At 48.9% G+C, this 19,326-nt stretch overlaps 1 protein-coding gene across 1 annotated transcript in view; it reads left to right on the top strand.

Moving 5' to 3' along the window:
• The first annotated feature begins 578 nt into the window (after window positions 1–578).
• Window positions 579–19,326, top strand: part of LOC144889672 (E3 ubiquitin/ISG15 ligase TRIM25-like) — a 40,971-nt gene continuing 22,223 nt past the window's right edge. The window contains exons 1-4 of the mRNA XM_078770824.1: window positions 579–644; window positions 4,127–4,792; window positions 12,092–12,187; window positions 19,023–19,256. Coding sequence (XP_078626950.1) covers window positions 4,172–4,792; window positions 12,092–12,187; window positions 19,023–19,256 — 951 coding nt within the window. The 5' untranslated portion in view covers window positions 579–644; window positions 4,127–4,171. The remainder of the gene's footprint in view (window positions 645–4,126; window positions 4,793–12,091; window positions 12,188–19,022; window positions 19,257–19,326) is intronic.

Here is a 19,326-nt window from a genome sequence, read left to right as displayed (position 1 = left end):
CTCCTCCTCCCCCTCCCACATCCTTCTCCTCCCCCTCCCACATCCTTCTCCTCCCCCTCCCACATCCTTCTCCTCCCCCTCCCACATCCTTCTCCTCCCCCTCCCACATCCTTCTCCTCCCCCTCCCACATCTTCCTCCTACTCCTCCCCTAATCCCCTCCTCCCCTCCTCACCTCCTCACCTCCTTCCCTCCTCCCCTCCGCCTCCTCCCCTCCGCCTTCTCCTCCCCCTCGAACATCGATCGGAGAAATCCGTGGATCGGGATTCGGGAATGATGTTTGTTTTGATAAATGATAACGAGATGAGAACGAGTTTGTTTATTAAACGGGATAATCAGAGATAACGGGTTTAAAATAAACGTTATCATCACATGAAAGGGTTTGAACTCCCGCGGAATGTTCCCTCATTCGGTTATTCATTCGCAAGAAAATAAACTGAGGGTGAAAAAAGTTGAAAAATCCAGCTTATGTTATTAAAATAATCACGTGACCTGCTGGGAGACTCGAATGTGCGGGAATTCACACGTTCATTGTACGAGGCTGCGTCATGACGTTGTTCAAGACGTCCCTGAACGAGGCTCCACCCCCTATGACCTCAGTTCGCGGAAGTTTTTACGCGATTCAAAATCTTCATCAGCAGGAGAGGTAACGTGTCCGTACTCGTACCCGGGTTAAGGAGTTATCAAGTTATTAATGAGAAATGTTGTACAATGATCGTGTTTGTTTCACTCTGGTAATGAAGGAGTGTGTGGAGAGTGCGATCGGGAAGGTTCGTGTGGTTCGACAGGATGACGTCAGTTTTAGGGAGTGAGAGGCAGACAGAGTTCCAGGTTCATTAGTTTCACCACCGAAGGTCGATGGAGGTTTTGTTTTCATGTCTCTTCATCTCTTTGTGAACAAGATGTCTGAAAAAGTTGTGGACGGACACGGACGAAACATGGTGGAGACGCTCGTGTGGGACACGGACGGTTTTATTTTATACCAAGTCGAGGCTCATGTTAACATATGGAACATATAACAAGTCAAGTGAATCCACTTGGATTCCGCCCAGGTTGGCACATGGAAATTATTATTCATATGGTACTTTCCATGGTGAAGTAGTTCGCAGCAGAACCGGCAGCATAAATATAGATTTGATGACGTCATGTTTACACATCTGAGCGCCAGAAACTGTCTACACATCTGAGCGACAGAAACTAGCTTCACTTTTGAGCCACGGAAATGAGCGACAGAAAATTCCCAGGCAAACGCTATAACGCACCAGGTTTACAACCTGTGCGTTAATAAAGGGAGCGAGAGGGGGTGAGGGGGAAGTACAATCACAGTGGAAAACAGGAATATCGGGAGATTTGTGGAAGAGAGAGGGAGGGCTGGGTGCGAGGTTAAAGGTTCGAATCCGGTAAACGTTTCAATCGGTTAAAGGTTTCAATCTGTTAAAGGTTCGAATCCGGTAAACGTTTGAATCGGTTAAAGGTTCGATTCCGGTAAACGTTTGAATAAGCTAAAGTTTCGAATCCGGTAAACATTTGAATAAGCTAAAGGTTCGAATCCGGTAAACGTTTGAATAAGCTAAAGGTTCGAATCCGGTAAACCTTTGAATAAGCTAAAGGTTCGAATCCGGTAAACGTTTAAATAAGCTAAAGGTTCGAATCCCGTAGACGTTTGAATCGGTTAAAGGTTCGAATCCGGTAAACGTTTGAATCGGTTAAAGGTTCGAATCTGGTAAACGTTTGAATCAGTTAAATGTTCGAATACCGTACACGTTTGAATCGCTTAAAGGTTCGAATCCGGTAAACGTTTGAATCGGTTAAAGGTTCGAATCCGGTAAACGTTTGAATCAGTTAAAGGTTCGAATCCCGTAAACGTTTGAATCGGTTAAAGGTTCGAATCCGGTAAACGTTTGAATCGGTTAAAGGTTCGAATCCGGTAAACGTTTGAATCGGTTAAAGGTTCGATTCCGGTAAACGTTTGAATCGGTTAAAGGTTCGAATCCGGTAAACGTTTGAATCGGTTAAAGGTTCGAATCCGGTAAACGTTTGAATCGGTTAAAGGTTCGAATCCGGTAAACGTTTGAATCAGTTAAAGGTTCGAATCCCGTAAACGTTTGAATCGGTTAAAGGTTCGAATCCGGTAAACGTTTGAATCGGTTAAAGGTTCGATTCCGGTAAACGTTTGAATCGGTTAAAGGTTCGAATCCGGTAAACGTTTGAATCGGTTAAAGGTTCGGTTTCGGTAAACCTTTGAATAAGCTGAAGGTTCGAATCCGGTAAACGTTTGAATAAGCTAAAGGTTCGAATCCGGTAAACATTTGAATAAGCTAAAGGTTCGAATCCGGTAAACGTTTGAATCGGTTAAAGGTTCGAATCCGGTAAACGTTTGAATCAGTTAAAGGTTCGAATACCGTACACGTTTGAATCGCTTAAAGGTTCGAATCCGGTAAACGTTTGAATCGGTTAAAGGTTCGAATCCGGTAAACGTTTGAATCAGTTAAAGGTTCGAATCCCGTAAACGTTTGAATCGGTTAAAGGTTCGAATACCGTACACGTTTGAATCAGTTAACGGTTCGAATCCAATAAACGTTTGAATCTGTTAAAGGTTTGAATCGGTTAAAGGTTCAAATCGAGTGAAGATTCGAATCAATTAAAGGTTCGAATCCGGTAAACGTTTGAATCGGTTAAAGGTTCGAATCCGGTAAACGTTTCAATCGGTTAAAGGTTCGAATCCGGTAAAGGTTTGAATCGGTTTAAGGTTCGAATCGGGTGAAGATTCGAATCAATTCAAGGTTCGAATCCGGTAAACGTTTGAATCGGTTAAAGGTTCGAATCCGGTAAACGTTTGAATCGGTTAAAGGTTCGGTTTCGGTAAACCTTTGAATAAGCTGAAGGTTCGAATCCGGTAAACATTTGAATAAGCTAAAGGTTCGAATCCGGTAAACGTTTGAATCGGCGGTCAATGGTTCAAATCCGGTAAACGGTTGAATTGGGTAAAGGTTCGAATCCGGTAAACGTTTCAATCGGTTAAAGGTTCGAATCCGGTAAACGTTTGAATCGGTTAATGGTTCGAATCCGGTAAACGTTTGAGTCGGTTAAAGGTTCGAATCCGGTAAACGTTTGAATCAGTTAAAGGTTCGAATCCGGTAAACGTTTGAATCGGTTAATGGTTCGAATCCGGTAAACGTTCGAGTCGGTTAAACGTTCGAATCCAGTAAACGTTTGAATCGGTTAATGGTTCGAATCCGGTAAACGTACATGGGATAAACAAGATGGACACTACAAGGGATTTTAGGAAAAAAACCACGGAATTTGAAGGAGTTGGGTTTGATGTAGGTTAACGGGGGTAGAAAAGATCAAGGTTTTGGATGGGGGAAGATAAGAGATGGTGGTGAACACCTGTTTTGCAGACCCGGAGGGAGGAGTGGGCCTAGTTATACTAGTTATGCTAGTTAAACTAGTTATACACCAAAACAAACAACAAAAACGACTGGGAAACTTATCTTTGAGGAAGTTGGTAGAGGTGAAAATCGCACATCCACAGCTCAGAGACTGGAACCGGAAGTGATGATACCAGGTGAACCTTTCGAACTTCGTTTTACGAAAACTCCCATTGAGTGATGGAGCAGATGGTTCACTCATGAAATCTTATTATAATCTCTGTTTATGTGTTTGTTGACTCGAGCACATTGTCATGAGACACCTGGCACTCTGTTGTGTTACCTGTTTGTGATGATCGAGTGCACCTTCTGATGATCTTCTTATCCAGTTTGTCATTTCATTTAATACCCTGAATGATTATTCCGAACGTTAATACTCGGGGAATGTTCTTTATGTGAATGCGCAAGGAAAATCCCATCAAATGATTGATTCACCCATTCAACACAACACACAGGATTACAACAGATACAAAGTTATCGATTACATCCGAAAAATTATTTGCAATAAATAATGCAGTTCAATAAATAAGACTCTCTGGGAAAGATTGGCGGTGACAGGAGAAATTTGTCAACACATTCCATATTGGAATGAGAGCGTTGTAATTTCAGCATGCTACATTAATTATTTATATATATATATATATATACTTGCTCTTCCATGACTTAAATATTTATAATTTTCAATCTCCATTTGCAGGTTTCAATTCAACCCTGCTCCACACTCTTCTCTCACCCCAAGGAAATGGCTTCTTCTTCTTCTTCTTATTCTGATATTGGAGTTATTTTGAATGAACTCACATGCCCAGTGTGCTTTGAACTCTACAAGGAGCCCATTTGTTTGCCATGCGGCCACTCGTTTTGTCGGTTGTGCCTGGAGACATCCTGGGAGAACAGGGAAGCAGATGCAGGTTATGTTTGTCCAAATTGCCGTGAGGTTTTTCCACAAAAACCAAAGCTCAAGAAGAATATGATCATTGCCAACTTGGTAGAAAATGTGAAGTTGAAAAAGGGAAAGTTTGGATTGGAGGTCCGAGATACAGAACATGGTGATGTGAATGTTAAGGAAGGAATGAAATCAGGGGGCAGTGAGAGTTACTGTGAGCTTTGTAATGGAGAGGCAGCCAAGAGGTGTGTACCTTGTGAGATCCTCTGCTGTGCGAAACACCTGAAGCCTCATCAACAGAAAAGGCACAAACTGGTGGATCCTGGAGTGAAGATTGAGGAACTAAGATGCATTGAGCACGGAAAGCCAATCCAACTCTATTGTAAGGATGATGGGAGCTTGATGTGCGTCACGTGCACAGGTGGACAACATCGGGACCACGACGTTGTTGCTTTGGAGATTGCTCATGCTGAACTGAAGGTGAGTAAATCAGTGAAAAAATAGTTATTGTATGTGTTATATCGATACTATTTTGGTTATTTCCGTGAAATAAGCTCATATAATGTGTCCAGGTGCCCAGCCGTCCGTCCGTGTGTATATATGTACATCTATCAACATTTGACGAAAATATCTCCTCACAAACTACCCAACCAATTATGGATCGAATGTGTAACGATTTATCAGGCCAGCAAGGTCCCACCCATTGTGCTCACCATCTGTATGAGTGCCCCCTTTAAAGGAGGTAATGAAGGAGCCGTGCTCCCACGTCGATCGGAAGAATGGACGCGACAAAAAGCTGGAATTCGTCCGAGTTGCTTTATTCAAACAAAACAGCTCAGGTACTCTGAAAAGCCCGTTTATCGGGCAGCAATATATATACACACATTATCCCGGAGCGTTTGCCCGGGAACGGCGAGAGGGGGCGTGGCCAGGCGTCCTGGCCACGGCCTGGCAAGTCGAGGGCGGGCATGCCCGGGCGTCCTGGACGAGCCCGGCATGGTGAACGCACCGCGTCCTTGGTAGGTGCAAGGCGATTGTGAAAACCCAGCGGTAGCCGCTACACACGTCCCCCCAGAATCGACTTGCACCGGCAGGGTCAATTTGAGGGGGGTCCTGATGACCCGGCCGAAGCGACCCCTGGCGGGTCGTGGGGGGGGGGGTCCGGTGTGGTGGTGGGCGGTCGAGTGGGGGGCACCGTGGATGGGGGGCGGCCTCGCCACGGTGGAAGTGCCAACCGTGGCGGTTGATCGATGTCCACGTGCGCCGGCTTGAGGCGGTCCACCGCAATCCGGTCCGACCTGCCGCTGATGTCGATGATGAACGACTTGTCGTCCCGTCACAGGACCCGGAAGGGCCCATCGTACGGCCGCCGGAGTGGCCCCCGATGTGCGTCATGACGCACAAAAACATACTCCGCTGTGCGAAATGCTGGGGGGACGTAGGACTGGGGGTCACCGTTGTGGGATGTTGGCACGGGGGCAAACCGTCGGGCGGCCTCCTGGAGGTCCGAGCGCTGGCGAGCTGCGGACCAGGGACTGGTAGCGTCGGGCACGAACTCGCCTGGGACTCGTAGCGCCTGGCCGTAGACAAGCTCGGCGGTGGATGCCCGGAGGTCCTCCTTGGGGGCCGTGCGGAGGCCCAAAAGGACCCAAGGCAGCCAGTCGGCCCAACCGCCGTCCTGAAGGCAGGCCATGAGCGCGGTCTTCATGGAGCGGTAGAATCGCTCACACAACCCGTTGGCTTGGGGGTGATAGGTCGAAGTATGGTGGAGCTTGACCCCCAGGTTGCGGGCGACCGCACCCCACAGCTCGGAGGTGAACTGTGGCCCGCGGTCTGACGGGATGTCCGCCGGTGCGCCGAAGCGGGCGACCCAGGTGGCGATGAAAGCCTGCGCCACGTCGGCGGTGGTGGTGGAGACGAGGGGAACGGCCTCCGGCCACCTGGTGGTCCTGTCCACCATGGTGAGCAGGTGTGTGAACCCCCGTGACGGGGGGAGGGGGCCCACCAGATCCACGTTGACGTGGTCGAAACATCGTTCGGGCATGGTGAAAGGTGCCAGCGGGGCCTGGGTGTGTCGGTGGACCTTGGCCTGTTGGCAGGCTGTGCAGGTGCTGGTCCAATCGCGGACGTCCCGTCGAAGGCCGTGCCAGACGAATCGCGCCGACACCAGCTTCTGGGAAGCTTTCCGGCCCGGGTTGGAAAGGCCGTGGAGGGAGGCGAAGATGCGGCATTGCCAGGTAACGGGCACGATGGGGCGAGGCTGGCCTTGGGAGACGTCGCAGAGCATGACAGTGTCTGCGAAGGGGATGTCGGCCAGGCGGAGGCCCGTGTCCGCCGCCCGGAGGGCTTGCACCGTGGTGTCGGTGGTTTGGTCCGCCGCCATAAGCGCGAAGTCCACGCCGAGGTGGACCGCGTTCACGCTGGCCCGAGAAAGACAGTCGGCCACGGCGTTGTTTTTGCCGGTGACGTGCCGGATGTCCGTGGTAAACTCCGACACGGCGGAGAGGGGGCACTGTTGGCGGGCCAACCACGGCTCCATGACCTTGGCCATTGCGTAAACCAATGGCTTGTGATCGACGAACACCGTGAAGGGTCGGCCCTCCAGGAGGTGGCGGAAATGGCGAACGGCCAGGTGTAGACCGAGGAGCTCACGGTCAAACGTACTGTATTTGAGCTCGTTCGGCCGGAGCTGCCGGCTGAAAAAAGCGAGTGGCTGCAAAACCCCGTTCACCCATTGCTCATGTACGGCGCCCACCGCGTAGTCGGAGGCATCCGTGTTGAGGGTGATGGGAGCGTTGAGCACCGGGTGAGCGAGCAGTGTTGCGTCGGCGAGGGCCCGCTTTGAGCTTTGGAAGGCCGCGTCCTTTGCTGCGGACCAGACGATGTCGTGCTTGGCCGGCTTGCCCCGGAGGGCTTCGTAGAGGGGCCGCATGAGTTGAGCAGCGCGGGGCACGAAGCGGTGATAGAAATTCACCATTCCCAGGAATTCCTGCAGGGCCTTTATGGAGCGGGGACGCGGAAACGTGGTGATGGCCTCGACCTTGGTTGGCAGCGGCACGGCCCCGTTCTTGGTGATGTGGTGGCCCAAAAAATCAATGGCCGTCATGCCGAAGTGGCATTTGGCCGGGTTGACGATGAGGCCATGCTCGCTGAGGCGCCCGAACAGTGTTCGGAGGTGGAGGAGGTGCTCGGCCCGGGACGTGCTGATGACGAGGATGTCGTCCAGGTAAACGAAGAGGAACGGCAGGTCACGCAGCACGCCGTCCATCAAGCGCTGGAATGCCTGAGCCGCGTTCTTGAGACCAAAAGGCATCCGTAGGAATTCGAATAAGCTGAACGGCGTGATGACGGCCGTTTTATGGACGTCAGCCACCCTGACAGGTACCTGGTGATATCCCCATATGAGGTCGATTTTTGAAAAAATGACCCGTCCCGCCATACGGGCGGAGAAGTCTTGGATGTGCGGGATCGGATACCTGTCGGGGGTGGTAGCGTCGTTAAGACGGCGGTAGTCGCCACATGGGCGCCAGCCGCTCCCTGGCTTTGGGACGATGTGTAGTGGCGAAGCCCACGCGCTATCGGAGCGCCGCACGATGCTGAGGGGTTCTAAAGCGTCGAACTCGGCTTTGGCCACGGCGAGCTTGGCTGGGTCGAGGCGGCGGGCTCTGGCGTAGACCAGCGGGCCCGTGGTTGGTATGTGGTGCTCGATCCCATGTCGTACTGCGATGGCCGAAAACGTCGGCCACGTGAGGGCCGGGAACTCCGTGAGCAGGTGAGCAAACTCGTTCGCCGCCGGGAGGGCGCATGCCAGCTCGGTCGGAGCGGAGCTGCTCAATGTGCATACCAGGGAGCTGAAGGTTTCGGCGTTGATTAGGCGACGCCGTTGGACGTCCACCAGCAGTCCGTGTGCGCAGAGGAAGTCGGCGCCTAGCAGAGCCATGGGCCCGTTTGCGGTTACAAACGTCCAAGTAAAGCGTTGGCCGCCGAAGCAGAGGGTGACGTTGCGCGGGCCGAAGGTGCGGATGGCCGATCCGTTGGCCGCAACCAAGGAGGGGCCGCAAACCGCGGGCTGCCTGTCCTGGTCAGAGGCGGGTATGACGCTCAGTTGGGCACCGGTGTCGCACAGGAAGCGCCGTCCGGACACTTTGTCCGTGATGAACAGTAAGTTGCCCGTGTGGCCGGCACTCATGGCTGGTAATGAACGCCGGCCCGGCCGTTTCCCGGCCTGCCGAAGGTGCACGGGGGTCGGCATGTCCGCGCCTTCTGTCCGAACCTGGCATGATAGTAACACCATGCTTGGTCAGGTGGAGGCCCCGGTCGTCGTGCTGGAGGTGGTCGGCTCTGCGTAGCGGTCGCCGATTGCGTCGGCAGTTCAGTCGTCGACCCTGCCGGGTGCATGGGCATTGCGTCGGACGGCGGTGGGCTCCAGGTCGCTGCTGCAATGCGTTGGCCTGCCGCGGAGATCTTGTCGGCTTCCCTGGCGAGGGCACGGGGATCCGTGATCGTCGTACTTGCCAGTGCGAGGCATACCGGGCTAGGCAGCTGACGGAGGAACAGCTCCCGGAACAGGAATGCCGGAGAGTGCTCGCCGAGCAGCGAAAGCATGTAGTCCATTCGCTCGGACGGGCGCGTGTCGCCGAGCTCGGGCAAGTCGAGCAGGCGCCGTGCGCGTTCCGCCGATGGGAGTGCAAAAGCGTCGAGGAGGAGCTTTTTAATCGCGCCGTATTTGTCAGCGGCTGGCGGGCTCTCGAGGAGGCTCAGGGCACGGGCTGCGGTGGCTGAACCGAGCGCTGCTACCACATGGTGGAAGCGGGTGTCGTTGGCCGTGATGCCTCGCAGGGCGAACAGGGAGTCCGCCCGGGCGAACTAAACCACCGCGTGAGCCTCCCAGAAGGTAGGCAGTTTAAGGGCAACTGCCGTGTCCATGTCGGTAGGTCACCAATGAAGGAGCCGTGCTCCCACGTCGATCGGAAGAATGGACGCGACAAAAAGCTGGAATTCGTCCGAGTTGCTTTATTCAAACAAAACAGCTCAGGTACTCTGAAAAGCCCGTTTATCGGGCAGCAATATATATACACACATTATCCCGGAGCGTTTGCCCGGGAACGGCGAGAGGGGGCGTGGCCGGGCGTACCGGACGCGGCCTGGCAAGTCGAGAGCGGGCGTGGCCGGGCGTGCCCGGGCATGCCCGGGCGTCCTGGATGAGCCCGGCATGGTGATCGCTCCGCGTCCTTGGTAGGTGCAAGGCGATTGTGAAAACCCAGCGGTAGCCGCTACAGTAAAAAGGTTCTGCCTTAAATATTGGTATTTTATTTAAAAATCATCTTTTCAGAAACAATGAGACAGATCCGGACCAAACTTGCCAAGAGGCATCGGGACCATGCCCTAACCATAGGTTGTGCTCCTTATGGGAAATCTCACCTGGAAAGGGGGCCATGGGCCCCTCCCAAATCTATCATTTTCACGAAAACATCTCCACAACTACCTCAACGATTATGGACCAAATTTGGTACAACGCATCAGGGCCTGTTGCTAGAATCTCAGATAAGCCTGTCCTGTGGTTAAACCGCATATCCGGAGCATTAAATGTGTCCGCTGGAAAGGTTCCAGTAAGTAGACCCGGGAAAGTAATGTTACCTTTATAGGGTTATCTAGAAATGCCGTACCACAGGGCAATGAAATACCATAGGGCCAGGTAGAATTGTATCGATTACCATGCTCCGTATGTTGCAATGAAGAAGAAGAAACCCCATGTACCATAAGTATGGAGCCATTGGACCATATGCCGTGTAAGAGTTTATCTTTGTTCCCATGATGACGGGTGTGGTTATGTTAATTAGTTAGGGATTAATGGTAAATTCCCTGTATGTAAATGGCCTCTGTACTTTTCCCCTTGTTCCTTATGACGCACTAAAAACATACGCTACACCTAATATAAACAGTAAATGAAAACCAACCGGAACAGGACATTAAACAATACTGCTGGCGCTGTCAGCGGCCACATCACAACATCATGCAGGCAGGTCCGTGAGGCCACACCCTGAAGAGCAGTGATTGGTCTGGTATTGTCGAGTGATGAGAGGGACTCGCTGATGGGAGCAGGCAGAGATGTCATCGCGATGACATCAGAACCTTGAGAACGAAAGAACGGGGTCCAGACATTTGTCCCTCTCTTGGTCCTGGCTTTGGTCATAGGCGGTCACGTTTTACCTGTGTGGTCGCCTGTGAGGAGATCGCTGAAAGCTTTTTGGGTGCCTTTTGGGAGCTTTGCAAGTGAAAGGGAGGAGTTTTTGGCAGCTGTGTTGTTCTTCAGAGGCGGAAGGGGCCGCGAGCGAGCCGTAGGTGGTCATGCTATCTGCTTGCCTCGCGCCAGTGGCCACTAAGGGCGCGGTGCCACCGCCATCTTGTGCGCTTCCCATGGGGTGCCTTCAAGCTTCAACGACCACCAAGCTCCCAAAGTGCTCGTCGAGACCAGAGCTGAGTGCTGGCAGAAACATTAATTATTTTTTGCTGCGACGAGCAGCTCCAGGAGAGGACCGCGTTGTTGTTGTTGTTGTTGTTGTTGTTGTTGTTGTTGATGTTGGGGTACCTTTTTGAACAGCGCATGCGCATACATGATACACAATGTGCATGCGTGCATTATTGCAACAGATATCCTCATGATTCTACATGTTGCAGCTGGTGACCACACTGTGGTCATTTTTCTCTTGGTATTTTATCATACCCCTTGTCTGTATACGAGTCCGTATGGAGGGTCCCTCAATTAGAATTTTAGTTTTACCATGCATTCTTTTGTTACCGACATTTCTTTCAATAAAGCCAGTATTTTTGCATTATAATTCCGTGTCGGGTTTGAGTTGATTATCACTGGTTCAAAGATGTCCAGTGGGACCCATGAAGGTAAGAGCTTCGTTACCCGTCACTGCCCTCATCCCCCGCGCGTATTCACATCGCCATTAGATTGAACGCCTTGGAGTAAAAGCTCAATCGGCTATCCGTCCCCAGGGGTGCTCACCCTGGGAACGCGACAGTAAGGTCTCATGGGATTGTGCTCCTCATCCGGATCTGTCCCCTGTAAGAGGCTGAAAAGGGGTTTTTGCTTCTGTTGAACATGAGGTAATGTCGCTGATCCGACTTCTCTCTTTCATATAATTTTAGTATATCGTATTTTTCAAATTCCATCTGCAGAATGGGGCATGGGGAAATAACCGTCAGTCCCCCACGGCACCCCCCCCCCCCCCAGCCATCTACTGTCAAGACAGCTGAGAAACAGTTTTAGTGATTAATGTCATCCTGGGACTTTTTCTCGTACAGCTCTAGAGTTAAAGAGAAGAGATGATTTCAAAATTTTAATAAAATTCCCATCACATTAACTGTGCTCCTTATCACAAATGTATATTCCATCTCTATATATAGTTGTATTTTCTGTCTGTTTGTGCACCAAAATAATTGGCCCAACCGGTAGTAACCCCATAATATTGCATGCAAATCCTCTTGGCAGATGGAGATGCAAGAAAACATTTTCAAACCTCCAGGTTAGGGGTTTCAAGGTGGGGGGGGGGGGGGGGGGGAGACCAAAATTCTCTAGATGTAAATGTGTATCGTATAGCACCACCCGGTGTCAGCCCGTATTACAATTCATCTTGTATCTTCTAAATTCCTTCCACACAAGGTGCGGTTACCTCTGCTAGTATTTATATAATCTTGTGCAGGATGTTCCTTTTTAATCCACCACCGGTTCACGATTCTTCACTTCTGTTGTTTCTTTATTCTGTGCAGGATGTTTTGGCTGCAAAGTATCCTCATGTGTCACAGTCAATGGAGAGCGTTGCATCCCAACTATGGCATGTTCAGGAAGAGGAAGCGCAAGCAGAGGTGGGAATCACCAATAAGTCATCGTTGTTTTGTGAAGGGATGTACGATGATGTCCTTCCTGCTGTCCTTTCTTCCTTCCGTGTCTGCGTCAGTTATCAATGTTTTTTTTCTTTTTTTTCCAACGATAACTGGAGAACCACTGAAGGGGTTTTAACCAAACTTGGCACAAGTATGGATTGAAATTCAAAAGATAAACTGATGGTATTTTTGGGTTCAACAGGTGAAAGTCTCATTTTACAGAGCACGAGTCGAGTTGCAAACATCAAATGTTCTTACTCTTCTCCTTCTCTGTTTCCTCTCTTTCTCTCTCTCCCTTCTGTGACTTTTAATTTTTATGGCGTAGCCCATAGAGCAAAGCCGTATAGAACAGTGTTTGCCCGTCCGTATGTACGTATGTACGTCCCCTCAAACGTATACCAATCAGAGCTGAGGATCTGGTCATATGAAAAGGTGAAGTGATTACGTCTGACGTCATTACGGCGGTACGTGGCTAACTCCTCACACATTTTGACTCCAATTTCGTTCAGGCCGAACATATCATTGAAACGTTTTGCAGTTTTGTTTTTAGTTTATTTTAATTTATATTTAAATTTAGCAAACGTTGGAGTTCCAATGCTTCAATATGAATTCATCATGACTGTCCAGACACCTTGAGCTCCCTGCATTGTACGGTTCGGTGCTGGGTTCTGCCTCTGAGGCTTACTTGGTTATGCAGTGACCGATCCTCTGATGGTGTCGGTGCCGGCGAGGTGCACCCTCCCTCCCATGCCAGCATGGACTGTGTGCACCTTGCTGCATCTGATGTTATTATTGTTATCAAAATGCAGTATTTGTAAATTGACTGTAATTTAGCCTTTTGGCTTATATTATTGTATTAATATAAGACTGTAATCTTAAATTACAGTTAAATCAATTAAATTGTCTGAAAAATGGCCTCGAAAGGTGGGTTTTTTTTATTTTATTGCATTATTATTACTAGCAACGGGACCGCCCTAAAGGCGAGGCTTCAATTGGGAAGCCCAAATGAAAAGGCAAAATATCAGAAATTTAAGGCTTTTTCTTTATTTTAAACGATGCATATAAACATCCATTGAATCATATCACACACAAATCTTCAAAATCTAAACAGTACATGGCACCCATTTTGAAAAAAAGATTGAATTCTGCAAAACGGAAGTGGCCGCTACACGTCTTTCTCAGTCGCACGTTTATGTGTGAAGAGTGCGCGCCAAATCTAATGGAAGTGGCCGCTTCACCTGTTTCTCAGTCGCTTTTCACACGCTGCCAAGTTACTTTGGAACCGCATGTTTATATAGGAAGAGTTCATCAGGAGTCGATCTACTCTCTCCTGGTATGTATAATTTCAACAAAAGCCACATCATTGTTCATATCGGTAAATATTATTCCATCGTGTTTGAAAAAACTGGAAAATTGGGAAAAAATTGGAAAAACAATATAGCCTATTTTACTCCAAGGGGTCCCAGGATTACCCACCCAAAATTTCGTTGCGATCGGTTCAGCCGTTTTTGCGGTACCTTCAAACGGACGGACGGACATTTGGTGAATTATAGTAAGATTATTATTATACAGCAGTATTGTTTTCTTAATAATAATAATAATAATAATAATAATAGCATTAATACTAATTATATAGTAAATATAATTGGAACACTGCAATCCTTTTGCCGTTATTGCAAAGTTTCTAGATTGAAGCGATGTATGGTTGGTTCATTGTAACTCGAAACATAAAATAAACAAAGCAGTGTCTCAATGCTTCTGCTTCCGGTCTTGCTGGCGAGGTTTCGTTTATTCGCAGCTCTCCACGCTCTCAATCGAAATCGAAGTGAAGTAATTGTTCCCATTTGTATTTTCGTTATAACTGTATTTATTTTATGGTGTTGTACGTATAGAGTGTCCCGAGGAAGATTTTCGGTGCAAATCTTTCATACCTGTATAGAAAATCGTGTTAATTCGTGTCGTGTCTTTTGAGGCTTTGTACAGTGTCCAACCTTGAGGCTTTGTTTTGCTCTCAGCGGTTCGTCGTTTGTGCTCCAATAACTTTCGTTCTCTGTTTTCCCAGTCTTTTCACCCCATAGCCTACTTCTTTGTTTAAAATCTCATTTAAAAAAAAAACAAAAAAAACATTTCCTTCTCTGTTCTTATTTGTTGTTCTCATTCGTTTATTCGTTCTTATACGTTTGATCGTTCTTCGACCACGTGTTTCTCCCCCATTTCCCCAGATAGTTTTCACTGTTAAACTTTAAAACGTTTACACTTTCCCCTCAAGTTCTGTAATCCATCGTATATTATAACACCGTTTTCTTCTTCTTCTTTAAAAGGTAGCTTTCGACTTGCTCACCAAATCTATTCATCCCAAAAAAAAATTCCATCTCTTACAGTGCCTCTTTTCTACATTCCCTAAACTATCCTGCACTCCATCCTCCCTCCAGCATCCTTAAATGTTTTTTTGACTCGAAGGTCACAAGAAACTCATTTTGCAATAAATGTTCGTTTCCCATTAATCGTACACTTTCTAAAATCCAATCTCACCCCTCCCCTCCAAATCTTCCCCATAACCCCTCCCCTCCAAATCTTCCCCATCACCCCTCCCCTCCAAATCTTCCCCATCACCCATCCCTTTCAAATCTTCCCCCTTGCCCCTCCCCTCCAAATCCTCCCCATCACCCATCCCTTTCAAATCTCCCCCCTTGCCCCTTCCCTCCTAAACTCCCCCCACACTCTCCCCTCCAAGACTCCCCCTCACCCCTCCCCTCCTAGACTCCTCCCTCACCCCTCCCCTCCAAATCTCCCCCATATCCCATCCCTTTCAAATCCCTCCCCTTGTCCCTTCCCTCCCAAACTCCCCCCTCGCCCCTCCCCTGCAAATCTCCCCACCCTCATTTCTCCTCAATTTCCCCCCTCTCACTCCCCCTCCTCAAAGCGTCCTCCCCGCTTCTTCCCCCTTCAAACTCTCACCTCCATCTCCCCCAACCTTCTGCCTCGCTTTTCCCCCTCCTCAAATAACACCTCATTGTGCCTCACCCAATCACCATCAAACCTTTTGTCCGCCCCATCCTTCCCTTTCTCCGAGCTATTCTGAAATCTCTGACACACCTTCAACAGCTCTCCCTACCTCTTCCACCTCTTCCACATCTTACCCTACCCCTCCTCCCCCCTGTTCTGTATCCGATGCTCCCCCTTCCTCTTCATTAACGGTATGGACCTCAAACATCCGGGGCCTTCGTTCAAACTTAACTGATCTCTCCATACAGGTTGCTTCTGACAAACCAGACATGATCTGCTTAACAGAAACTTTCCTCCTTCATGATGTCTCTGATTCTTTGGTATCTCTCCTGGGTTACTCCCTCCTCCGGTATGATAGACCTGAGCCTCGTCCTGGAGGTGGGGTTGCTATCTTGATCAAAAACTCTCTTCCTCACTCGCCCTGCACTGCACTCTCTCCACCTCACCCCCAGGAATACCTCTGGCTACGGCTTCCCCTTCGCTCCCACCTCTTGTTCATATGTGTAATGTACCGTCCGCCAAACAGTGATGACTCCATCTACATCTCACTGTCTGATAATATGGACCAACTTCTATCTACTCATCCCAACTCTCTCTTCCTCATATGTGGTGATTTCAATTGTCACCATGCCAGTTGGCTGGGTGTGGGTACCTCTCTCACCAGCCATGGCTCCTCAGCAAAGGACTTCTGCGACTCACTGGGACTGACACAATCTGTCAATTTCCCGACCCGGATCTCAGTAAACGGAGCATCTTCTCTTCTGGACTTGGTTATGACTAACTTCCCTGAAAATGTCTGCTGCTCTTCTTCTGCTCCAATCGGCTCATCTGATCATGTGCTTGTTAAAGTGGACATCTCTCTGACCATTCTCAGGGAGCCTGCTCAGCGTCGACGAGTCTGGCATTTCACTCAGGCCAACTGGCACGGTCTTCAAGCAGCCATCAATCATCTGGACTGGTCTCCCATCTCTACCACCTCTGACATCAACTCATCCTGGGAATTCTTCCAAAGTAAATTGCGCTCTCTCATGCACAGATTTATCCCATCTCGTCTTCAGTTGTCATATCCTTCCTCCCATCCATGGTACACAGAATCTTGTGGTGAGGCTGTTGCCCAGAAACAACTTGCCTTCGTCTCCTGGAAAGCAAATCCAACGGAAGGAAATCTCATTTCCTTTCACAAAGCCCGAAACAAGTATGTGTCCACCCTCAGGAGAGCCAGGAAACAATATCTCTCCGTTCTCAAGAACGAACTCTCTTATCTGTCTCCCTCTTCCAAATCCTGGTGGCATCTGGCCAAATCTGTTTCTGGTGTTTGTTCCCCCTCCATCCCCTCCCTTATCTCAAATGGCTACACAGCTGACTCCGCACGTGAAAAAGCTGAATGCCTCAACTCTGCGTTTGCCTCTAAATCTTGTGTCCCAAACCCATCCCTCTCTGTACCCACCGTACCCAGTCGTACCCAGCTGCTCCTGGACTCCGTGTCCTTTCCTCCCGACAAGGTGGAAAAGTTTCTGTCAACCCTCGACTCTGATTCTACAACTGGACCTGACGGCATCAGCCCACGGGTCCTAAAATCCTGTTCTTCTGCTCTTTCACTCCCTCTCTCTGTTCTCTTGACCCTCTCTTTTGCTCAAGGTCAACTGCCATCTGCTTGGAAATCAAACAACATCACCGCTTTGCACAAAAAATGTGCAAAAACAGATCCTAGCAACTACAGACCAATCAGCCTTCTCCCAATTAATTATCAGCAAAGTCATGGAATCCATCATTGCTTCGGATATGAAATCTTTCCTCTTCTCCAATGGCTTGATCTCTGATCATCAATTTGGTTTCAGACCAGGTCACTCTACTCTGGACATGCTGCTTCTGCTGTCTCAACAATGGATGGAGGTCCTCAATGCCAAACAGGAAATTAGAGCTGTCTCCCTCGACATATCACGTGCCTTCGATATGGTCTGGCACCCCGCTCTGCTCACCAAACTCTCCTCCTTTGGTATCAATGGAAATCTCCACGCATGGCTGGGAGACTTCCTCTCTAGTCATAGTCAACATGTGGCCCTGAATGGGTTTCTCTCATCTCCTCTTCCTGTTCAGGCTGGAGTTCCCCAAGGCAGTGTTCTGGGCCCTGTGCTTTTTCTGGTCTTCATCAATGATCTCTCTGACTCTCTTGAAAATCCTCTCTATCTCTTTGCTGATGACTCCACTCTCTGCCGCTCCATTCCTCATCCCTCAGATCGGCAGTCTGCAGCCTCCTCACTCTCTGCAGACCTGGACAAAATCACAGACTGGGCAAACAAGTGGAACATGTCTTTCAATCCTGACAAATCTCACACTCTTACGATGTCTCTCCGAAAAGACCGACTGGACAAACCTCCCATCTACTTTCTGAATAATCCTCTCCAAGAAGTTCTGTCACTCAAGCTTTTGGGTCTCACTATCTGCCATAATCATTCCTGGGAAAACCACATTTCCAAGCTGGCCTCCAAAGCCAGTCGCTGACTGGGCATCCTCCGTCGTGCGAAGTCCTTCCTTGGCACACCGGAGCTCCTCACCACATACAAGGCTTTCATCCGCAGCTCAATGGAGTACTGCTCTCCCCTCTGGGCTGGTGCTCCTGCCTCACACCTAGCTCGTCTTCACGCTGTTGAAACCAAAGCATTCAGAATCATTGGAATCTCCGGAGATGATGCGATCTCCGAGGGCCTTTCACTTACTCACCGCAGGCAGGTTGGTGGTCTTTCCGTCTTCTACTGACTCCTCTCCGGCCTTGCTCCCCCAGCTCTCTCTGGGCTCTGTCCCACAAATATTCCTAAAGGTCGCACAAGATCTACCTGGAACCCTCTTATGGTTAAACTGCCAAAATCAAGACTCTCTGCTCACCTTGACTCCTTCATTCCTCTTTTCTCCCACCTCTGGAACAAACTCCCTCACTCTCTTCAATCCCACTCCTCCCTCCAGGTCTTTAAAACGGCTGTTCACCACCATCTCTTATCTTCCCCAATCCAAAACCTTGATCTTTTCTACCCCCGCTAATTTCACCCCAAATCCACTTTTTGAGGTGCCAACTTCTTTCCTGGAAGTCCTTGGTATCCTTGCGTTTTATACCTATCCTGCCCCCCCCCCCCCAGGCCCTCTCCCTCCCACACATCTCCCGATGTCCCTGCTCTCAAATGTTGTGTTTGTGTGCTTCCTCCCCTTCTCTCCCCATCTTGTCGAACGCTCCCCTTTTTATATACTTTGTTTGCTTGTTTGTTTGATTTGTTTGTTTGATAAATGTTAGCTCTTTCACGAGCCTCGACCCTGTGTACAAAAAAAAAATCCTATATCCTACATTATTTGCTAACTGGTATCCCCACCGAGGTCATACTATCCTCTTCAACTAAAGTAGCAAATAAGCCCGGCTATGCCACTGATTGACTTTCGGACTTGTTTATTCAACCTTTGAGATAAAACGTAACAGCGGGTTTACATCTAACATGGACAGAGGCATATCCATCAACACATTTGCTTTGGATTATATTTTCTAGTTTCACTTTTATCCTCCATGTGCATCAATTTTGAAAATAAATAAATTGCAACCCTGAACTGTTAATTCGGACATATTGGATGTTGCAATTTCCTATTGGATTCCTGCACTCAAAAATATTTTCAGAGAAGAGTGCCCACTTCATTTTACCTTCAAAACCCACTCCTGGTACCAGTGATCTGATCCTATCAGCCATAATCCATTATACTTTTTGTTAATTTCTACATTTTCTCTGAAAGTTTCTTATTGATTTTTGAATAATCAAACAATGATTCCTCCCAGAACTCAAGCAGAAATGCTGAGGACAGTTTGGAGGAGAAGCGGAGGTTGGTGTGTCAATTGGTGAATGAATCTGTGGATCTGATGAAGAGTGAAATCAACAAGAAGAAAATGGAGAAGCTTTCTCTTCTTGGGAAGCAGAGGGAGAAACTGGAGCAGCAGATGGAGGATCTACGTCAAGGAAAATCCACAATGGACGCAGCATTCCAGGACCTGGAGGCCGTTTCTTTTCTACATGTGTGGTTTATCGTAAACGTATTGCAAAAGTTTTAATGTTTAAAATATACTGTTTGGGGGGGAGTTTGTC

Source organism: Myxine glutinosa, chromosome 1 (genome assembly GCF_964187855.1).
Source record: "Myxine glutinosa chromosome 1, kmMyxGlut1.1, whole genome shotgun sequence".
Classification (NCBI taxonomy): Eukaryota; Metazoa; Chordata; class Myxini; order Myxiniformes; family Myxinidae; genus Myxine; species Myxine glutinosa.
This window is presented reverse-complemented; position numbering and strand designations above follow the sequence as displayed.